Here is a 19,845-nt window from a genome sequence, read left to right on the forward strand (position 1 = left end):
TACTCCCTAGCGCTAATTTGGCGGCTGTAAACCCTTAGGGTTAATAGCAGTCACTACAAAGCTAGCTAGCAGGCGCTTTACTACTAGCGACTCCCCCATACCGCAACACTGCGAACCACGCTGCGTCCAAATCGTCGACTGAATAATTTCAATTTTTGATATCGTGGTTTTCTAGTGTCAGCTTTTCTCTTCACCCGACAACCGAAACATAACAATCCAGCATGCCTCGCGCTCCCAGAACATACTCGAAGACGTACTCCGTCCCCAAGCGTCCTTACGAGCTTGCTCGTCTCGACTCCGAGCTCAAGCTCGCTGGCGAGTACGGTCTCAAGAACAAGCGTGAGATTTACAGAATCGGTCTTCAGCTGTCGAAGATCCGTCGTGCTGCCCGTGACCTCCTTACTCGTGATGAGAAGGACCCCAAGCGTATCTTCGAGGGTAACGCTCTTATCCGGTATGCATTTTGTCGTACCTTACCGGTGTAGCCTTGATTCAAGGTTGCGCTGGCGAAGTATCCCCTCTGCGCAATTGCTAATTGTATAATAGTCGTCTCGTCCGCACCGGTGTCCTTGCTGAGGACCGCATGAGACTGGATTACGTCCTGGCCCTCAAGATTGAGGACTTCCTTGAGCGCAGACTCCAGACCCAGGTTTTCAAGCTGGGCCTGGCCAAGTCTATCCACCACGCTCGTGTCATGATCCGTCAGCGTCACATTCGGTAAGTACACGATCAACTTATATGAGGATTGATTACTAACTTCGCTAGTGTTGGCAAGCAGATCGTCAACGTTCCCTCGTTCATGGTCCGTCTTGACTCGCAGAAGCACATCGACTTCGCCCTCACCTCTCCCTACGGTGGTGGCCGTCCTGGTCGTGTCCAGAGAAAGCGTGCCGCTGCCAAGGGTGGCGACGACGAGGAGGATGCTGAGGAGGACGACGAGTAGAGTATCTGTATTACATATAATGTTTCAGTATTTCTGAGTAAATATTCGAAGGGAAAAGTTTTTTTAAGCCTATAGTCATAATAAAAAAACTTGAAATCAAAGGAATAGCTCATACTGATAACTGTGTCTACTACTCATGTCTCTATCTCTTGTCTACATAGAAAAAAAAAGCTTATGAACTTCTGGTATATGAACTTTTGATAGTTCTTTTAGGCTTCCGATAATGTACAATACCACCTGTCAAAAAACACGAATTATATAACAGCAGGAGCAAATCCCATGACCACCATCCTATCGTGCCCAAGACATGAACACATGCAAACTTCCGAAGGTTGTAGCATAATCTATATGATTTCCTCGTTCGCTGCCTCGATTCCTTCTATACCGGTGCAGTAGGATGCCTTGATCTGAGAATGACAGCAGCTGTAGCCCCATTTGAAATCCTTCCACCAAGATCCCCAAACGCTGGTATGATTTCCGGGGAAGATGTCTTCCTGGTAAATAGATCGGGGAATGACGGACTTCTCGCCCTTGATAAGTTCCCCGTTCTCATCATACTCGCGATAATGCTCCACAGGTGCCATCTTGAGCTCTTTGGGAATCTCAGCCAAATACTGAGAGCCGCCATATTTGTCCAGCAGCTGTTTCTTCTGAGCCCTAGTCTGCTCAATCTGGCTCTCTTCGAGTTTTCTCTTAATCATGGCTCCTTCTGTAGGGTTTGCCTCCAAATGGACCTGATGAGTACCCTTTTCGGCCGTGTCCCAGGCGAACCGCTTCAAGGCCTCAAACTCAGCTGCTTCACCTGTATCGCGCACAAAGTCATCGTCCGGAGCTCCTTGTGAGCCGTCATTGTCCGCCCGCAAAGTTCGACTCTTGGGGTTATAGTGCTCTGAATCTGAGTCCAAATTCCTTAGGTACTTAGCAGTATCCTCTCGGATACGGAGTGTACGGGTGCTCATTCGGGCCATTGGATCAAACTTCTGTCCCGGAATCCGTGGCGGAGGATCATTATAGTCTCTTGCTACCTTCTCCTTGTCTTCCTCCTCTTCGTCGCTGTCAACCTCGCCAGCTGCTTTCTTCTCTTCGACGACTTTCTTACGAAGTTCTTCCAGTCTTTGGTATTCTTCAACTACTCTCATGTGTTCTGCAGAGTCGTAGCCGTTCCATCTGTCCCGTTTACTGTCCCACGTAGTCGGAATATTCTGAATCAAGTCGTCGGCTTTGATGTCTTTGCCGGTCCACTTTGCGCCCTTCTTTCTGGGGCGCTCCATGCACTCTTTTGCTTTGTGCGTTAGAGCTCCGCAGTTCTCGCAGGCTCCCTTTCGGTATTTCGTCGCAGCAGGTCCCGCGGTCTTTCCTCTCTGATACCATACATCCTTCAAGTCGGCCTCGTATTTATCGCGGTCGTGTTGTAATCTCTGGTGCTGCAACGAAGATTCGCCCTCCTTGCCGCCTTCCTCGCCCATATACCATGGTGCCTTGGCTATGAACGCAGGAATATAGGGGTTCGCCTCACTCTTGTCATCGAGATTCGGAATATTACTTCCGAGACCTATACGACTCATTTGTGCTTGTTGATTACGGTGTTATCACCTTGCGTTGAGATGTGAGATTGTAGTGACGATGCCGTAGGTTCTAGCTCTTCGATTCTGAAGTACAAGCTTGCTCCGGAGCTGGGAGAAATCAGCCACTTGTGGCGAATTGTGGCGGTGCGAAATTTGGGAGGTAGGGCTAGCCGGGAAGCCCTAGAGTTCAGCTGTGACTGCCTTTTTGTGCGAGTAGTATCCATCAAACACACTTCCACCCCTCCAGGTAAAGAAAAGTTCACACTTACATCTGTCCATCGACATACCATCTCAACAACAACTTTTCGAAGTACAATAATCAAAAATGGGTCACAGGTATGTGCAACATACGGGAGTGCTCTTTCAAACACTCCGTGAGATGTTCCTCGATGGAATCGAACGAGAGCGTTTGCTAACTAGGCGATAGTCACGGTTACAGATCTGGCACTCGCTATGCCTTCTCGCGGGACTTCAAGAAGCATGGTGTCATCCCCATGAGCGTGTACCTCAAGACCTACAAGGTCGGGGACATTGTTGACATCAAGGCCAACGGTATGTTCACTTGATTTGACGCCCTTCTCGCTGGCTGTTGCAGACTTGGAATTCATATACTAATCGATTGTAGGTGCCGTTCAGAAGGGTATGCCTCACAAGTACTACCACGGCAAGACTGGCATTGTTTACAACGTCACCAAGTCGTCTGTCGGTGTCATCGTTTACAAGGTTGTCGGCAACCGCTACCTTGAGAAGCGTGTTAACCTCCGCATCGAGCACGTCAAGCACTCGAAGTGCCGTACTGAGTTCGTCAACCGTGTCAAGGACAACGCCGCTAAGCGTGCTGCTGCCAAGGCCAACGGCGAGAAGGTTTTCCTCAAGAGACAGCCTGTTCAGCCTCGTGAGGCTCACACTGTTGACGCTACCGGCAACGCTCCCCAGACTCTGGCTCCTGTTCCTTACGAGACTTACATTTAGATTATAGGGTACATTGTAATTAAAATAGTTTCTATGTTCTTGTAAAGAATAAAAAGTATCACCATTAAACAATTTGCCGACTGCATATTTGATCTGCAAGCTTTTGTCCGGAGGATATTCTGAGATTTTGGTAATGCATTTTGGTGCAGCCTCCTTTATCGAAAAGAGTGATGATCCTTTAGGTCCGTGTGTGTGTGTTGATGGTCACTACATTCGAAGAGGAGAGCTTTGGCATTTGACATGGCTAATCTGAAGCCGCAGTTTATCAAATATGCAATTTTGCCTAGTGCTGAATAAACTCGGCCGTCTATCCCAACCTCCCAAATCTCGTATTTAGGTGACGCTGCTCGACGTCCGTGTGCACTACATACAATAGTATCCGTCAAAGTGCAAACATTTCTCGCTAGAGATGTAGCAGATAATGCAGATTAGAGCATGCTGATTTCTAACTTACACGATGCTCCTCACTCTACCCGCTTCGGTTATCTCTCAGATCAGATCAACACAGTCAATTTCTTCGATAGCATGGATTATTGTTGAATGCGTTCAGAACAGCATAGATTCTGGAGCCACACGAATCACTGTAGAGATATCCTGTTCGCAGAGATCACTTGTGATTATTGACAACGGCCATGGGATTACCTCCAGTGATTTCGCAGCTTTAGGTAGTCGTTATGGTAGGAGCGACTAATATCGCCACTCTAACTTGAAGCAACCTCTAAGGCATCTTCTCTCGCATCATTTACGGAGATCCAGACGTACGGATTTCGCGGCGAAGGCGCGTCTTTCTGTCGCGATTTAGCTAATTGAGTCAGCGCTGGCAAACATCAGCGCCATATCACTCTTGACCGTATCCTCGAAAACTGCAGGCGGATCTTCCACGTACACAAAGGTCATAAATCAGGGCAAATTTATTTTCAGCGGAGAATCAGACACAGATATTGATGGTCATGGGACGACCATTAAAATTCAAAATATATTTGCAAATATTCCAGTCAGAAAAAGACTTCTACTTAGCGACGACTTTCTACCTGAGTCTACAGTTCGAGACATCAGAGAACATATTGTGGAGATTCTTTTGACATCTAGGCCAGTTGATGTATCGGTAGTGTCGAAATCGCAGTCGAGGCTCGAAACTCTGCTCCATGTCACTGCCGAGAGATATCATGCATCTTCATTATGTCAGTTTCTCTGCATGTTGTACGGACAGCCAGCCTTCCGGCCATTGCTAAACCTGTCTCATCAGTATAACTCCTTTCATGTCGAAGGCGTGATATTCGCAACTACGCAGTCGTCAAGGCGACGATATATTTGTAAGATTGTGACGCCAATATTCTCGCTGATACCAGTCCTAAATAATCGCAAGGTGCAGAATAACTTGTTAAAAACTGTGGTCGACCTCACCAAGAAATTACTTGCTTTACCGCGAGTAAGTTCTCAATCGACAGAACATCTCGGGTTCGTATTAAATGCCACTGGTCCTCTTGAAGCATACGACCTGTGTCAAGATCCCTCCAAGGTCTTGTACACATTCAGAGGACAATGCGACCTGGAGAAATGTGTGGTTCAGGCTATTCAAATAGCTTTTGAGGAAAATGGGATACAGAATGAGACTCCAGTAGAAATCAGGACTGGTAATAGTCTCAGAACATTTTTCAAGGAACGGAAGCAGAAACAAATGGCAAGCCCCAAAGACCGCCCGCCGCCATTCTCGCCCGAGATACCATCACTCTGTTCGCAATCTTCTCTCGGTCGATCTCACTATTTCGATCAGGCCGGAACGTACAGTCGCCTTTTAACAGAGCTCAAATTCTCTCGTGATGACCTCAAAAACTGCTCAATAATTTCCCAGGTTTCCTCCAGATTCATTCTAGCAAAAGCTAGACCTGAGCGTGTCAACTACAATAACAAGCCACCTGAAGATGTTCTCTTCTTGATTGATCAGCACGCGGCGGATGAGAGGATACGCGTTGAAGCTCTCATGAAAGAGTACTACAATGCAATTGCCCGTGGCGATGATATTTCTGTAGCTTTTGTCGCGAACAAGGTTTTCGTGCTAGGCGAAGAGGACGGTGCCACGTTGAATGAGCATTTGAGTCTGTTTAGGACCTGGGGTTACGAACTCGAGCTGATAGGAGTCGCGCCTGGACACTATAGTTTCGAGCTACGCAGAGTCCCTGCTGTTTTGTCTGCGAGATGTCGGCAGGATACCGAGTATGTGCTAAATGGAATCAAAGAGCACATTTCTGCACTACAATCGGGTCGATCGTGTACTCTGGACACGAACACTATGTCCTTGGGCCGTGTGGAGCGTGCCATGCCTGTCATGATCAGAGACATGCTCAACTTTAAAGCTTGCCGGGGAGCAGTAATGTTCGGCGACAAGCTCGCAGAAGAAGAATGCAGAATTCTCGTCGGAAAGCTGCAGAATTGCCGGTTACCGTTCCAATGTGCACATGGGCGTCCCTCTATGATTCCTCTGGCTGGCCTAGGACTACTCGCAGGATGCTTTCGAGACGACATCACGTGATCGAAATGCTGCTGGTGTTGGGTAAACATTTTTACGGGCTTGTCAAGGTGCACATAGTAAACTCCAATAATATAGATCATCTATAGAAAAATTTGGCTAGCGGTACTGCGAAGTGTATAAAGAAGTCCGAATTAGAGATAGTGAAACAGCACGCAGCTTTTGTAAGTATAAATACTGCTCAAAGCAGCAGAGGTAGGGTTGTTCCGGTAAAGCAAAGCCTCTAGTCAGCTACTTGGTAGAAGCGACTTTAGAGATTTCTTCAGTTGTTGGGCTGGAAATGATATTAGCGGACTTCAGACCAAGGACGGGTACAGGATATCCGCCAGAGTCGATAGGCTTGATCATCGCACTAGGGAGCGTCCCGTTGGGAGTTTTCGGGAAAGCTATTGCGGCCCGACGACGCTCGCTAGCGGGAGGTGTAGTTGTAGAGAGCGTCAGGATTGGCTGACCATTTGGCCCAGTTCTTTGGAATCCGCCATCTGATTTAGCAGTCAAGCGTTCTGGGGTACTGGGCACGTTCTCAGCCTTTTCTATTGGACTACCGGGCAGATAGCTGGCTTTATGCGGTACACCGGAATACCCAGAAGCACCTTGAGTTGATGAAAGACGGACATAGTCTTTCTCGTCAAGGATAGGCCGCTGTAATAGCTGCTCCATAAAGTCTTCGAATGTAATGACACCAACAGGCAGCTGCCTGAGAAGCTGTTCATCTGTCCAGCGGCGCACAGGTTGAAGTAGCAGGCCGTCATCGGATTCATTTTCGTTTGGACGCCCACCGACCGGTGCTTTGACGACGATTACCATGTGCGTGTGTGAGCGCTCAAAAAGAGGCAACAGCTCATACAGAGCAGTATCGTCTTGAATTACGGCCAGTTGCTGTGTGATCACCTCACGGACGGGCGTGCCCGTGTCCACCATCAGTAGATTTTTTGTGAGCACACAGCCAAGAATTCGCCGCTGGGAAATTGCGGGTACATAAGGATCGTAGTAACCACCGGGAGCTGTGTCAGCGTACACAGGTATACGTGAGTGGCCCATTTGGATTATTTGAGCGAGGAGCGGGCGATCAAGAACAGCGTTCACGTTGAGCATATAAACGTCAGATATAGGAGTCATTGCATCCCGGACAATGCGACTTTGCATGTCGACGGCGCCGCGCATAATAGTCACTGCCTCAGGTCTGAGATCACCGCCATGGTGTGCATCAGAGGAGTGCAGTTGGATCAACTCCTTAAGCTCTGAGGATCTGTAAGTAAAGCCAGAGTGTGGGCCAAGTATCAGGTCGAGAATTTTTGCTAGCGGCCAACAGATTCCCATGAGTAGCCAAATAAGAACTCGAACAGGCCTTCGGTCAGAGCTCCACTAGAAAGTGATACTCACCATGCCATAAAGGCGCCTATGGCTAAGCTATGCTTGGAGCAGACAGCCTGAGGAATGATTTCAGAGAAAATTACGATCAGAATAGTCGAAGTTACAACGGCCTGGGTTCCACTGCCAACAACATGCTCCGTAATTACTGTCGTTAGTGAGATCTTGGCAAGGTACCCACTGGGCAATGTTTCGTTAACAATGACATTGGTCAGGAGTAGAGCTGCTGTCAGCCAACTAGTAATGATTCTTCACGTACTCGTCAACAACAGATGACCGTTGCTGCGAATAGGGATGATTTTCTGAGCGTAGTTGCTGCCTGTTAGCAACATGGATTTGGAAGACGTATCTGCTTACCGTTGTTGTTGTGTTCCTCCGCGCGACAGTACGTGTAATTGTGTCTCGTCCAAGGACATCAGACCTAGTGTTAGGTCGCACACCGCTAACACCTACCCAATGTCAATCCCGCTGATATGCCAGAGAGGGCCACTAAAGCAAAGATCGCAACATACTCGGCTGCGTGGTGAACCGCGCTCTCGTCATCGTCAACTTCGACCTCTGTGATGGTCACGTCCTGAGACGCGCCCCAGAACCCATGTCCGACTGGATTGCCCGAAGCCCTTCCGACTTGCACCAGAACCATCGCCAGTACGGCGATTGCCCTCCGAACCGGCCCCGACGCCGTAAACACCCCTGTCGTGGCCGGCCCTGGATGCGTTCTTGATCTCATTCCACTGCCCGTCCTTTCTTCAGATGTCTGCTCCTCACAAGCTTTGATAAATCAGAAGTGAACGCCAGTTCGCCTTATATAAATCTAAATACAGCCTGACCGGCGGCTCGGTCGCTCAGCTCTTAAATAATCAATGTACACAGGGGATTATTGCCGCACTGCCATCTTGCACGGCTGCGGCTTTTTTGGCGGCGCTCAAGCCTTCGTTGATGGGACTAGTGGCTCGAGCTAGTATATTTAAAGTGAAAAGCAGGCACAGTGCCCCGTTCCCAATCAATATTACCAAATATGGAATCTTTTTCAGTGTGAGTGAGAAGTAATGCCTATAAAGGAAATAATAATTTAATTCCCAGTCTCTCAACTTTTGAAAGGAATTTTTTTCTTCGAGACAATTTCGATCCTTTAAGAAATCATTTGGACGACAAAAGCAACCATGAGCAACGAAAGAGTAGACGAGACTATCAGATCTCTGGTCAAAAGACTCTCGGCGAATGGTAGGTTATGACTGGCGCAGAAAAACAAATTAGGTGAAAGAGCAGAATCATGCTGACGTTGCAGATCGACCTACCAGAGACGACGCTGTCGTGAACCTCTCGGAGTTTCTCAAGAGCAGCGGTCCTCTAGTGGAGATTGATTTGCTAAAGATATGCAAGGGCCTCTACTTCTGTAAGTAAACGCCGCGGCGTACTGTTCTGACTCGTCAGGCATGTGGATGTCGGATAGACCCCGAACCCAGCAGAGATTGGCGAACGACATCGCCGAACTTCTGGTGATTGTTGAGGAAGACAATTTACTTGCTCTCATTCGGGCGGTCTGGGAGACTCTGTGCCGTGAATGGAGCTCAATCGATGTCCTTAGGTATGACAAAGGGGGTTCTTTGAGGCTGACCACAGAATCGACAAGTATTATCTACTCATTCGTCGTATCGTCGCCGCGTCTTTCCGTAGACTGGAGAAAATGTCATGGAAGGCGTCTGCTGTTTCTAAATACTCGCAGATTCTGAGTGAGTTTCCTCTACATCCCACAAATCTGCGCGTACCGGATGGCATCAGGTATCATCTTGTCGACATCTACGTCGATGAACTCGAAAAAGTCGTGGTGGAGTCGCACTCCTCAAAGAGAAATACTGCAATTCCTGTGGATGGTCTACTCGCCCCTTTTGAGAGGATTGCTGTTCTCGGAATTTCTAAGGTCGTGCGCAAGCGTGTGGTCGAAGAAGTTCTCGCAGACCCGCGCTTGGCAAAGCTGGGCTACCAAGTTCCGGATCTGCGCAAACTGAAGGATACCTTCGTGCGTCCCCACAGTGCGGAAGCTACCAGTGACGCCGAGGAAGAGACCCCCGATCAGCCCTCGCCGGCTAAGCGTCAGCGCCTGAGCAAGCCTTCTCGTTCCGGAAAGCTATCGAAGGCTACTTCGATGGCCAATCTGAAATCTCCTCGTGCTTCTCGTGCACTGGCTGTTGACGATGCCGAGTGGAATGGCTTTAGCGACTAAGCGCGGTTACCCACACCTTGGTCGAGCATAGCCTTAGGAACACCATCGTCAGGTCATTCAAACCTGCACGGATATTTGGACTTGTTTGTTTTCAACGGGAGTCAAAAAGTACGTTATGTCTGTTTTGCATTTATGTTTGTAGCTATAGTTGATATCTTGAAGTGTTTTGCATAGCTTTTTGATCTCCTTTGTTTATATATTCATCTACACTTTAAATATATCCACCTATTCATATTACGAATCTCGAGATATACAAGTAAAAATACACTCCGTGTATCGGTTGGCAAAAAACATAATGGAATTAAAAGAAGGACGCAACCAGCTAGCCGTCTGTGACGGCCGAAGACGTGACGCGCGCAGATAGGAGTTTTTGACCGTCAGCTACCAGTGGCTACATGATGAGCTTTCGGTCTGCTGTTGGCTTTCTAAATTGCTGTTCCAGATCGTTGACAATCTAGGTCGATGTGTTCTGCCTACTCCGGCCGTTGTCGTTTGTTGCCGTGCGGGTTTCCTCCGCCCTGGTTTCCATCAGGCCCAAAGAATGCCGGGTTGAAATGAGGTTGAGGAAATCCACGAGGAGCTTCCATGTTAGCTGCAACATTGACCAATAGCCGCCGATGTTAAACTTACCACGTCCACCACGGCCCATCATGTTTCCGCCTCCGCGACCCATCATGCCGTTCATGTTGCCCTGGCCATTGAAGCCGAACATTCCCATGGGCATTCCACCAAAAGGCATTCCCATGTTGCCATTGTAAGGCATGTTTCCGCCGTTGTTGCCCATCATGTTATTGCGACCGCCCTGGTTGTTCATGTTATTGTAGCCGCCGCGACCACCCATGTTATTGTTGTTATAGCCACCGCCGCCGCGCATGCCACGGCCCATGTTATTCATATTACCGCCGCGACCCATGTTGTTCATGCTGTTATTATGTCCGCGCGAAGGAGGGTCCTTGGGCAGCGTGCGGAAAGGGTTAACGTTTGGCGAAAAGTATGTGACGTTGAACTTGGACATGCCTCCACCGACTTGTGAGTGCGACAGATTCTCGATATACTTCTTGACAGCTGTCGCAGCCTGCGGCGAGAAAAATTCGACGAAAGCAATTCCTCTCGATTTGCCGTTTGCTTTGTGCTCATTAAACGTGACGTCCTTTATTTCATCCTCGCAGTCCGCTCGTGCGCACCAGCTTCGGACGTCCTCTTCGGATGTCCACCAGTGTAGATCGGAAATATAAAGTGCAGTCGTGGCGCTCTGGTCAACTGGACGGTTGTCGTCGTTGCGTGGACGCGGCATCGGCTGCCACTTTCCGTTCGCGTTCCGCGGAGGGACAGGCTTGTCTTGGCTTTGCGAAGTTTGCATGGCAATCTGCTGCCCATGAGATGTCGAGTTTGACGTCGTCTGTCTCATCTGCGTTCCATTAGAGCCTGATTATTAGCCTCAATCTACGTCAATGCGACCGTTCGCTGACGTGGACGCTGATGGAAAGCCAGCGCTTGACAGCAATCAACCAGACGGCACAGCTGCGTTGATCAAGCTTACCACTGCTACCATACGATCTCGACGCATTGCTTGCCGGCTCGTCCGCAGGCGCATTCACCGGCGGAGCGTCTTCAAGCGCATCGTCGTCGTAGATGTCAATCTCGTAGTTGTAATCATCGGCCATGATGAGCTTCTCAAGTGTCTCTATTTCGGCGTCAAGAATAGACTGGCAGCTTTAAGAAAGATGTCTTTCTATTGACTATTACGTGTTAATACATCGTTCAATAAATCAGGCGCAAGGATGGACGCTTCAGTGATACGTACAGTCGATACAGATACAATCAATGCTCTCTGCTTATATCTCTCATGAAATACAGTAAGTTCAGAATGCGTCGAATGGGATAAGCTGGCTCCAGGTTATCGCGCTCTACCTCTCCTGGAGAAGGTTAGGGAGAATCGCGTGGGACAATAAAAAATTTTGGTCCTGGTCAACACGCAGAATAGAAGCCAAAAACCGTGGGATCGCAGAATGATCTTGATCGATTCGGTGGTGGTGAGTCTGGCACAACACTACGTAGACACATGTCTATATATAAGGCATATGTAAGTAACAGCGGTTCATATATTCCATATGACTGCGTTATATACGAAGCCTGGCAGCCGTCACGTGATGTATCACAGAGCAGTCACGTGGGTACCCTCAGTTAGCTTCAAGGGCAAGGGTACATACATGTTAGGGTTGGGGGATGCAGGTAACGTGATGTCTGCAACTGACGTTGGTCTCTGAGCCGCACGCCAGGGAGATCGTACGGGTCGAACCGCCCGTCTGGCGATCCGTCGACTTAAACGCCGAAAAATAGATCACAGCAAATGCGGTACGGATAGATCCGCAGTAAACGGTCGGTCATAGCTATCTAATTCTTAGAGCGTGGAAGGGGGATACGATGGAGAAAGCCGCGATTGTGTGTTTTGTGGCTGCAGTGGCTGCCGCAGTGGCTGCCACCCAATTTGTGGCAGCTGTCACTACACGTTTCTTTTGAGAAACTTTCACCGGCGACTTCCGGCGTGCGGCACCACGTAGCGTTTGGTTTAGTGTGTTAATGCCACAGGGATAGTGGCCCAGCTTGGTGTTCTGCGGCGAGATCGACCGCGGATGTCTCCGGTCCCCAAATGCTAACAATCGGGCCGAGCGCGGGAGTGGCGTCGGCGAAGACACAAAGGCTGGAAGACACGAATGCCGGCTCGGACCGGGAAGCACTATTCAACAGCAGGCGTGTCTCGTATTCAGTTGGGCACGTGTCTCGTATCAAATCAGTCAACGTGCCGCGTAGTTAGCAACGTGCGTATGTGGCGGCAAACGAGCTGTGGGCAAGAACACATTTGGGTCGTTAGGAGCACGCTAGAGAGTAAACACGTCTTTGGGAAAACCGGGCCGAGCCGCATGGAACGGGGCCAGTCACACGAAAATGACGTGAATGGGCACGCAGTTTCAAGGTGGTGGAGAACTTGCTCAAGTTGTACACGATGTGCCGAGAACAGCCGCACGAGACTTATTACGCCCACTCGGATGTTTCCTTAAGCGCTAGCGCGGTCAAAAATCTATCCGGTGACCATGTGCGGATCTACGAAAGGTGGGAACAGAAGATCATAGGTAGTCGGGAGTTAATATTTAACCATATTGAGTGGCTTCACGACTCCGCCGAATTCCGCACGTGGTCAATCTCAGTGGTCAATCTCATACGGTGGGCACACCCATCACGCCCACCCACGACTCCCACGAGTATCTCGTCCCGAGGGAATGAGTCGTCGAAAACTACCATTCCAGTGTTTCCGGAGGTTACCGCGAGGTAGAATCTCGGTCTTTCGGTAGTAGTGCTCGGAAAATGCGCTAGTAGCTGCCTCGAAAAACGCGCGATGGCGCTAATGCAAGGCGATGGTTTGAGCTCGAACACCGCGACAATGTTTTTATCAAGCTCCACAATGATCTTCGTCTATGTTCGTTACATTCGCTTCTTCGACAACTAAGCCTATGACGACTATCCTCAAGCCAATGCCTTCTCGAAGGCGTAGACTTAGTGGTGTTATCAGGAGTGAGCACGAGCTTACGAAGTCTAACAGAGGCCACTGCTGCGTGCGCGACGGACGAATTTTTGCCGACTTCTATAGTAAATAGGCTTTGGGAACGACGTTCTCTTCGCAAGGCTTTCCATATTTGGCCATTTTATGTCAAAAGTCTGTGCTTTTTGCCGACGACTTTTACATTTCGTCTCCGCATTGTCGTTTAAGATTTTCTCAGATCAGGCTCGAACACATGTCCACCAGCTGCGCGGAGACTGACGTGGTTCCTTATATGGTAAGTCCGGAAAGTTCCTGAGGTATTTCCAATTCTAGAAGAGTTCATGGCCACCGCCATGATCCTCGGCGGAGCTCCGACCATGATCCGAGGATATTTCCGCCCCCGCAAGTTTATAAGACACGCAACTTCCCGAGTCATATTTTCCAAGATTACAAGTTCGTTCACAATGTTGTCCCGACCAACTGCGTATACAAAGACCATCAGGGTCTTGGACATGACCGACTGCGTCGATCTCCTCGACAGCATCGACTACGCGGCCTCACCCTCCGCGGAGCCTGAGGAGATTGTCGCTCAGCTGAATAAGGAGATGTCTGAGCAGGGTATTCACATATCTACACTTTACCCCAACGCCAGAGAACTGCGCATTTCTAGCCAGCTTATTCATGATGAGAACGACCTCGTTGCGTGGGTTCGCGAGCTCCATAAACTCGAGAAGCTAGTAATTCGCGATGCGCCCCATTCTTTGGGTCGCCTGTCTGGTGTCTGCACTCGCATCTCATGCCCGTCTCAAGGAGCTGACGATAACGTGCAGCCCTGAGAAGGCATCTCATGACGAGAGTGAGCGGATTGCGGAATACCTGCAGTCTTTGACTCCGCATACACTAAGGAACCTCACTCTGTCTGGGCTTTCAAAGAAAATTGGCCTTACTGAGGTCATCGACGCTATCACCTTGCAAGCGTCTAGCTTGACCTCGCTCAAGATTTCGGGTACTCCGGCCGACCTCGTTGCGTCTATTCCGCGTATTGGAATGCTTCCACGTCTGTGCGTTCTAGAGGTTGAAGCACTTTCGAACAATGACTTCTCCCCGGAGTCAGCCGAGTTCATTAACTTCAAGCGCTCTCAGTTCGCCAAATGGCTTAGAGACGATCTCCCCTCCATCACGGAACTCAAAATTCGCAGCGACATTGTCGACGATCTCGTCACCGATATCCTCTCGCGTTCCAGCGAAGTTGGATCTCTCCAGAAGCTTCATCTCATCTCTACTTCGTCCCTTCCTCCTTCTCGCGAGGCTCGTGAGGCCTTCTGCGCTGCTTTGAGCAAGTGCCAATGGCTCGTGCAGTTCATTTTCGAGGAGCCGGGAACCGGTAAGAGGTGGCACAAAGCTACCCTTGACGAGTTCATCAACGCTATCGCCAAGATGCGCCAGCTGCACGATCTTACTCTCGAGATGCCCAGACTTCGTCCTCGTCACTTTACGCAGCTCATGTCATCGCTCTGGTGTCTCCAGACAGTTGACATGACCTGCGGACTCACTGACGAGTGTCTCGAGCAGATCGCGAAGCGCATCAACCTTCAGAGTGTGCGTTCGCGTCGCCAGCGCTCCCGCGTGTCTACTTCAGCTCTCGTTGCACTCTTCAAGGCTCGCGACGATCCTGATAGCGTTCCTGTTTCCATCTCTCTTGAGGGAGGAAAGAACAATATCAAGTGGTTTTCGCCCTTGAAGCTCCACTTCCTCTGGTTTGTGTGCGAGTACTGGGGCGGTGTCTTCCAGTACACCGACTGCAGCGCGTCAACTCGTGCTCGTTCAACTTCGCCTGTCAACCCTAGACCGAGCAAGATGGCCGCCGAGTCTAGCATGACACCTGAGCCTGCGCTCACCGAAACTATGGAGGCTACCTCCTGCACAGACGAGATCTCTTCGGTTCTGTACCCAGAGTACGAGGAGTTTTACCAAACTATTTGGGGCAAGAGCAATATTACTGCTGCCGAGTTCTCGCGCAAAGAGATGGAGACCTCCAAGCAGCGCGATTGGGAGCTCAAGGCGATGGGCTACTATTGCCCTGTTCCACGCTCCTTCTTCCTCTTCCCCGAGAATATTTTCGCTCACGGCGGTCCTGTCTCTAATCCTCCCAGCATTCCTCTTCCTGAGCCCCCATACATGGGCGCGATGGGAGCTCCGCCTAGCATGTCACTGCCCAGCATTCCCAGCGGCGTGACCATTGCCATATAATAGTCAGATATGAAGTTACGCTATTTGCATATATATAGGTCTTCAAATAATCTATATATCTTTTTACATCACTGTTTTTTTGCGTAGCAAACCCTTAAAAATGTCGAACGAGTTTCCGTCCGGCTGAAGCGTATAGATCTTACCGGTGGGTTTTCCCTCGTAATTGAGTTGTTCGACCTCTAGCATACCGTAATCGGAAGTGATGCCGCGAATACGGGCTCGCTCTCCCTCGTACATATCCAACCTTACCTCAGCTCCGCTGTGGAGCCACCGCTTATAATAAAGCTCCATAAATGGTTCGAAGCCGCGGTATTTAAAGACAGAGTACATCGTCTCGAGCTGGGACATGATACCAGCGAGTAATGGTTCCAGACGAAACGGCGCCATTAGCGGTCGCGATGTCTTGCGACGGTTGGCATTCTCATGCGTAACAATCTCGTTCAACGAAGTCGTAGGACTCTGGTTAGCCGTGTTGATTCCACAGCCTATAACCACGAGGTATTCACTTCCATAAACATTCGTATTGACGAGGATACCGGATAACTTCACGTATTCGTTTTCGCCGTCAATTCCCTTCACGTATCGGGGGTTACGAGCGTAGACGTCATTCGGCCATTTCAGGCGCACATCGAGATCATTGTATTCGGGTCCGTACTCTCGAATAGCCTCGACTATAGCCATGGCACCGATGTACTGCAAGAATACGACGGGTGCGGTATTCTGTAGTGAAATAGGATGGCGAATGACTGTTGAAAAAGCCAAAAGACCGAGAGGCGAAACCCAATAATTGCCGCCCCGACCTTTGCCGGCAACCTGAACTGCACCATTAATCGTGAACCCTGTAGGCAGTTGCTTCAATAAAGCCATGTTGTGGTCGAGCATGGTGGAAGTTGAAGTGACCACCTCAGAATAGCAAAATGCAGTTCCAAAGCTCTCTGACCGGAGGTTTCTGTAGTAGAGATTGTGGTCAAACAGAGGAGTGGCATGATGATCAGGGATTCCCTGTTGATAGACTATAACGTTCTTCGGAACTGAGCCAAATTCTGACGGGTCGACATCCGGACAAGGAACAACAGTCTGTGCTTTTGTGGAGTCAGTGAAGACAAACGTATCACTTTGACCAGTGAGCTCGAGCCGTCCTCCCTCGACTTCAGTCGAGTCTTCACGTAGACTGTCAATAATGTTCTTGACAATACCAGGCCGAGCTGCGGAGAAATACAACGGCTCCAATCGGGGAGTTGTGTCCTCGGTAACGTTTTCATTCACGCGCAGTCCAAGCCGTTCGAGCATGAGGCGCATGAATTCCAGCCGCTTGTCGGTATCGGCACGAATCTTTTCGATAATAGTAGCATAGTCTGGACCGACATCATCCCTGGCTTTCAGTCGTTTGGGCGAAAATTCCGGATGCGCTCCGGTTAAAACTGCGCTACCACGACCGACACGACAATGCACAACAGCAGCATCTCCACCTTCGACTTTGACTGGATCCACGTATCGCGCCAAAACAGACACACCAGCTGCGGCATACTTGTCAGCATCAACAAAAAGCCCGCCACCGTTGTAGTAACAAGCAAAATCTTCCATGCCCTCGACTCGAAGTTTCGCAGCTCTTGCTCCGCGCTCCGAGTCGTAAACAAATCCGGGAAAAGCCGTGCCACGGTTCGTTCCGGGAAAAAATTTCAGTTCTCGCGAACCCACCACGGCATATTTGGGATCTTCTGCTTCAAATTCGACGCGACCTGAGCCATAATATCCACCAGCACAGAATCCTAGGTACCGACCGCCCTTGTTAACGTAAGCCGCGATCCGCGAGTTTCCTTCGCCATTCAAAGCTTGACAGTAAGGCAGGTCCGCACCACCAGGAATGGCCAACAACGCCGTCATTGACTGCCACGGCTCTGTACACAGCGTGGTCGCATTTACATGATGAACAGAGTAGTATGGAGAGAGCAGCAAGCGAAGCGTTGCTGTACAATGAGCCACAGACTCGACAGTGGTACCAGGTCCTTATAATTAATTATATTTCCTCAGAATTACTCACCGGCATATACCAGGACGTTCATTGTGGTTACCTGTAATTGAAATTATTGCAACGAGCTTGTGGGAGAAAAAAGACAGTAGTGCAGTGTGGCGTAAGTTCTATCCTCTCTTGCACTTTCTGCGTTGAGATGCGCAGGCAAGCTTCCACGCAGCTGTACCAGCTTTATAAAGCTTACGGTCTACATATATTTACTACAAGGGCTCTATTAGCAGAATAAGATCCGAGGTTTGCCCAAGCTGGGAAGAGATGTGCTCTCAACGGCTGTTGCTGTTGAGACCGCTAGCAGTATGCGTGCAGATGTTGGGAGGGGAAATGCCGGGTAACAGTATGGCCCTATTCCAAGGGAACGTTTGCCATTTTGCTGACTCAATACCGTTTCAACGGTCAGCATGTCCAGTCAAGACCGTATGAATACGGCATCGCAGCCGCCAGTAGCTGATGACGATGAGCCTGACGAATGGTATGATCCAATTAGGCCTAAAGTAACCATAGGGACAAGCGGATAGAAAAGACAGGGTGCGCCGAGGAGAATATGCGACTTACAGATTGCTATGCAGTGAAGCGAGACTGGCGTATATGTGCTGACGAGGTAAGAAAAGACATCACCGAATAGCGGCTAGAGTGATGCGCCGTATGCCGTGGTATTTCCTCCAGCTATCACGCGTGAGTTTGTTGCACAGATCAAACTGCGTACGTAGAGGCGTGGTTGCTGGAACCATGGTGTACTTCGGGACAACTTTAATGCAAGACAACTAAATCTTCTAATGCGGATGACAGCGACTGACCAGTAGATGACGGCCTTCAAGCGATGCTGGGCCGAGCACAACAACAATGCTCGAACGAGTACTCGAGATGCGTAATGTCTGAAGGTTGATTGCACTAAATTTATGTATATATGCCATAAAAAGAGTAGTCATCGGCACCGTACGAGCATGATCGCCGTTGCACATTATAGAGATGATTTCTCCAGTTGCGGCGAGATCAATGACGCTCAAACTGATTCCCCAGATGCGTCTGATCGCAAAGCCGGCTTTTGCCGCGCGGCCTTCTATTGCCACGAAACGACTGTTCTCAATGAGCTCGCGTTGGTGTATGGAACCTATCCCGGCCTATCTAGATGAAGCACGGGCTCCAAAGGCCACTGCTGAGTCCTTCGAATCGCTATACACACTCAATGACGACCCTCAGCCGTCAGCTACAAGCGGCTCAATAGACTGGGCTAGAGCTTACAATGGTCTGAGCTCTGAACCGTTCTCCAAAGAGATAACCGGCGTTTTATCAGAGAAGCTTTCTCCATCTGATATCGAGATTAAACCAGGTATGACGCGGCGAGTGCTATGCTTATAACAGACGGGATCATATATCTTCCTGAGATCAAATATCGCCGCATATTAAACCAGGCATTTGGTCCCGGCGGTTGGGGTCTTGTACCCAGAGGTGCAACTTTGATTACTAGTAAAACGGTAACCCGGGAATATGCGCTGGTCGCCCATGGACGGCTCATCTCTATCGCGCGCGGCGAACAGGACTACTTCGCTCCTACAGGAATCCCGACCGCTACAGAAGGCTGTAAAAGTAACGCCTTGATGCGCTGCTGTAAGGATCTCGGCGTGGCATCAGAGCTATGGGATCCCTCTTTCATTCGCACATTCAAGAAAGATTTCTGCGTCAACCAGTTTGCCGACCATGTCTTGACCAAGAAGCGCCGTAAGCTCTGGCGTCGTAAGGACGCCGAGTTCGACTATCCTTACAAAGTCTCAACATTTTAACAAATAGCCGTTCTGCATGTTACCCCTGAAAACCCTGGTGCTACTGGATAGATGCTGATGTATAGCTGTATTTTGAATCTCCGCTCGCTGAAAGTCCATATTTTAATAGCTTATGTGCTGCATATGCCGACGAAGTGGATAGCCGAAGGGCGGGCCTTTCCGTTGAAGATTTACAATCATCACTGATTGCGGGCATTTGTGCCACATTAAAACCTCCGTCAGCCACGTTCACGCCACTACGTCGCAGCTCACAAGAGCGTCACGTGAGGCCACGCCTTCGTTGCCGCTGTGGCTCACCTAGCCGCAGACTACTGCGTTGCCACAGCAACAAATCTTCCCCGCGTGCCCGCGGCTAATACTACCGCCTATTACTGACACTGGCCTAGGCCATTTGCTCTATTCTAAGAGTCTGCCAGCGTTATACTACTACCTGCTCTAAGCTGTCTCGCCAGTCCGTAGTGCGTTCACCACGTACATGAACTCGCGTCTGCAGCCAGTCCCAGCCAGGCACGATGTAGCTTTGGTGGTAGCTGACCAACGAAACGCCGAACGCACTGTAGGCCATGTGATACCACATATTTACTAGCCGTAATCGTCGTCCATCTGAGCCGTGGAACCCCGACGTCACGACAGTTGCGTAGCTGG

At 49.7% G+C, this 19,845-nt stretch overlaps 9 protein-coding genes across 9 annotated transcripts; 6 read left to right on the forward strand and 3 right to left on the reverse strand.

Annotated features, from left to right (window-relative positions):
* Positions 1 to 221: 221 nt before the first annotated feature.
* Positions 222 to 3,480, forward strand: V1510DRAFT_427071 (60S ribosomal eL21 domain-containing protein; the record flags this gene model as incomplete). The annotated part of the gene is made up of 5 exons (XM_066935193.1): positions 222 to 454; positions 547 to 717; positions 766 to 939; positions 2,936 to 3,060; positions 3,134 to 3,480. 5 exons carry the CDS (start codon positions 222 to 224, stop codon positions 3,478 to 3,480), a joined length of 1,050 nt encoding a protein of 349 aa, XP_066787316.1.
* A 116-nt stretch (positions 3,481 to 3,596) lies between these two features.
* V1510DRAFT_421640 (uncharacterized protein) lies at positions 3,597 to 6,455 on the forward strand. Its single transcript, XM_066934655.1, has 4 exons — positions 3,597 to 4,157; positions 4,193 to 4,258; positions 4,296 to 4,793; positions 4,830 to 6,455. The coding sequence occupies exons 1-4, from the start codon at positions 3,938 to 3,940 to the stop codon at positions 6,008 to 6,010; spliced, it is 1,965 nt and encodes a 654-aa protein (XP_066787317.1). The 5' UTR covers positions 3,597 to 3,937; the 3' UTR covers positions 6,011 to 6,455.
* A 170-nt stretch (positions 6,456 to 6,625) lies between these two features.
* Positions 6,626 to 7,922, reverse strand: V1510DRAFT_352611 (DUF21-domain-containing protein; the record flags this gene model as incomplete). The annotated part of the gene is made up of 6 exons (XM_066930874.1): positions 6,626 to 7,355; positions 7,391 to 7,526; positions 7,560 to 7,601; positions 7,638 to 7,693; positions 7,736 to 7,799; positions 7,832 to 7,922. Coding segments are annotated over 6 exons (1,119 nt in total), but the record flags the coding sequence as incomplete, so codon positions are not given.
* Positions 7,923 to 8,385: 463 nt separating this feature from the next.
* V1510DRAFT_421645 (nucleolar protein,Nop52-domain-containing protein) lies at positions 8,386 to 9,848 on the forward strand. Its single transcript, XM_066934656.1, has 4 exons — positions 8,386 to 8,602; positions 8,667 to 8,774; positions 8,813 to 8,966; positions 9,002 to 9,848. The coding sequence occupies exons 1-4, from the start codon at positions 8,542 to 8,544 to the stop codon at positions 9,600 to 9,602; spliced, it is 924 nt and encodes a 307-aa protein (XP_066787319.1). The 5' UTR covers positions 8,386 to 8,541; the 3' UTR covers positions 9,603 to 9,848.
* A 227-nt stretch (positions 9,849 to 10,075) lies between these two features.
* On the reverse strand, positions 10,076 to 11,266 carry V1510DRAFT_408124 (uncharacterized protein; the record flags this gene model as incomplete). Its single annotated transcript, XM_066932436.1, has 3 exons — positions 10,076 to 10,194; positions 10,233 to 10,677; positions 11,072 to 11,266. The coding sequence occupies 3 exons, from the start codon at positions 11,264 to 11,266 to the stop codon at positions 10,076 to 10,078; spliced, it is 759 nt and encodes a 252-aa protein (XP_066787320.1).
* Positions 11,267 to 13,785: 2,519 nt separating this feature from the next.
* On the forward strand, positions 13,786 to 15,610 carry V1510DRAFT_238165 (uncharacterized protein). The gene has a single exon (XM_066930540.1). The coding sequence runs from the start codon at positions 13,888 to 13,890 to the stop codon at positions 15,388 to 15,390; it is 1,503 nt and encodes a 500-aa protein (XP_066787321.1). The 5' UTR covers positions 13,786 to 13,887; the 3' UTR covers positions 15,391 to 15,610.
* On the reverse strand, positions 15,422 to 17,885 carry V1510DRAFT_238132 (biotin-protein ligase). The gene is made up of 2 exons (XM_066930539.1): positions 17,432 to 17,885; positions 15,422 to 17,396 (listed from the first exon to the last, which is right to left on the reverse strand). Exons 1-2 carry the CDS (start codon positions 17,451 to 17,453, stop codon positions 15,454 to 15,456), a joined length of 1,965 nt encoding a protein of 654 aa, XP_066787322.1. The 5' UTR covers positions 17,454 to 17,885; the 3' UTR covers positions 15,422 to 15,453.
* On the forward strand, positions 17,807 to 18,378 carry V1510DRAFT_421656 (uncharacterized protein). Its single transcript, XM_066934657.1, has 2 exons — positions 17,807 to 17,891; positions 17,924 to 18,378. The coding sequence occupies exons 1-2, from the start codon at positions 17,821 to 17,823 to the stop codon at positions 18,042 to 18,044; spliced, it is 192 nt and encodes a 63-aa protein (XP_066787323.1). The 5' UTR covers positions 17,807 to 17,820; the 3' UTR covers positions 18,045 to 18,378.
* Positions 18,241 to 19,409, forward strand: V1510DRAFT_238376 (mitochondrial genome maintenance protein). The gene is made up of 2 exons (XM_066930541.1): positions 18,241 to 18,749; positions 18,782 to 19,409. Exons 1-2 carry the CDS (start codon positions 18,389 to 18,391, stop codon positions 19,198 to 19,200), a joined length of 780 nt encoding a protein of 259 aa, XP_066787324.1. The 5' UTR covers positions 18,241 to 18,388; the 3' UTR covers positions 19,201 to 19,409.
* The last annotated feature ends 436 nt before the right edge of the window (positions 19,410 to 19,845 follow it).

Source organism: Dipodascopsis tothii (assembly GCF_038497935.1).
Source record: "Dipodascopsis tothii strain CBS 759.85 unplaced genomic scaffold V1510scaffold_31, whole genome shotgun sequence".
Lineage (NCBI taxonomy): Eukaryota > Fungi > Ascomycota > Lipomycetes > Lipomycetales > Lipomycetaceae > Neoaidaea > Neoaidaea tothii.

Excerpts from the sequence above, each read along its gene's own strand:
- V1510DRAFT_421656 (XM_066934657.1), top strand. The coding sequence starts at position 17,821 with ATGTCCAGTCAAGACCGTATGAATACGGCATCGCAGCCGCCAGTAGCT. Across the intron at positions 17,892-17,923 it reads GACGATGAGCCTGACGAATG|GGACAAGCGGATAGAAAAGA; the intron begins GTATGATCCAAT and ends AAGTAACCATAG.
- V1510DRAFT_238376 (XM_066930541.1), top strand. The coding sequence starts at position 18,389 with ATGATTTCTCCAGTTGCGGCGAGATCAATGACGCTCAAACTGATTCCC. Across the intron at positions 18,750-18,781 it reads TGATATCGAGATTAAACCAG|ACGGGATCATATATCTTCCT; the intron begins GTATGACGCGGC and ends TGCTTATAACAG.
- V1510DRAFT_421640 (XM_066934655.1), top strand. The coding sequence starts at position 3,938 with ATGCTCCTCACTCTACCCGCTTCGGTTATCTCTCAGATCAGATCAACA. Across the intron at positions 4,259-4,295 it reads GTACGGATTTCGCGGCGAAG|CGCTGGCAAACATCAGCGCC; the intron begins GCGCGTCTTTCT and ends TAATTGAGTCAG. Across the intron at positions 4,794-4,829 it reads GTCAAGGCGACGATATATTT|TCCTAAATAATCGCAAGGTG; the intron begins GTAAGATTGTGA and ends CGCTGATACCAG.
- V1510DRAFT_238165 (XM_066930540.1), top strand. The coding sequence starts at position 13,888 with ATGCGCCCCATTCTTTGGGTCGCCTGTCTGGTGTCTGCACTCGCATCT.
- V1510DRAFT_421645 (XM_066934656.1), top strand. The coding sequence starts at position 8,542 with ATGAGCAACGAAAGAGTAGACGAGACTATCAGATCTCTGGTCAAAAGA. Across the intron at positions 8,603-8,666 it reads CAAAAGACTCTCGGCGAATG|ATCGACCTACCAGAGACGAC; the intron begins GTAGGTTATGAC and ends CTGACGTTGCAG. Across the intron at positions 8,775-8,812 it reads ATGCAAGGGCCTCTACTTCT|GCATGTGGATGTCGGATAGA; the intron begins GTAAGTAAACGC and ends CTGACTCGTCAG.
- V1510DRAFT_238132 (XM_066930539.1), bottom strand. The coding sequence starts at position 17,453 with ATGAACGTCCTGGTATATGCCG. Across the intron at positions 17,397-17,431 it reads GAACGTCCTGGTATATGCCG|GACCTGGTACCACTGTCGAG; the intron begins GTGAGTAATTCT and ends ATTAATTATAAG.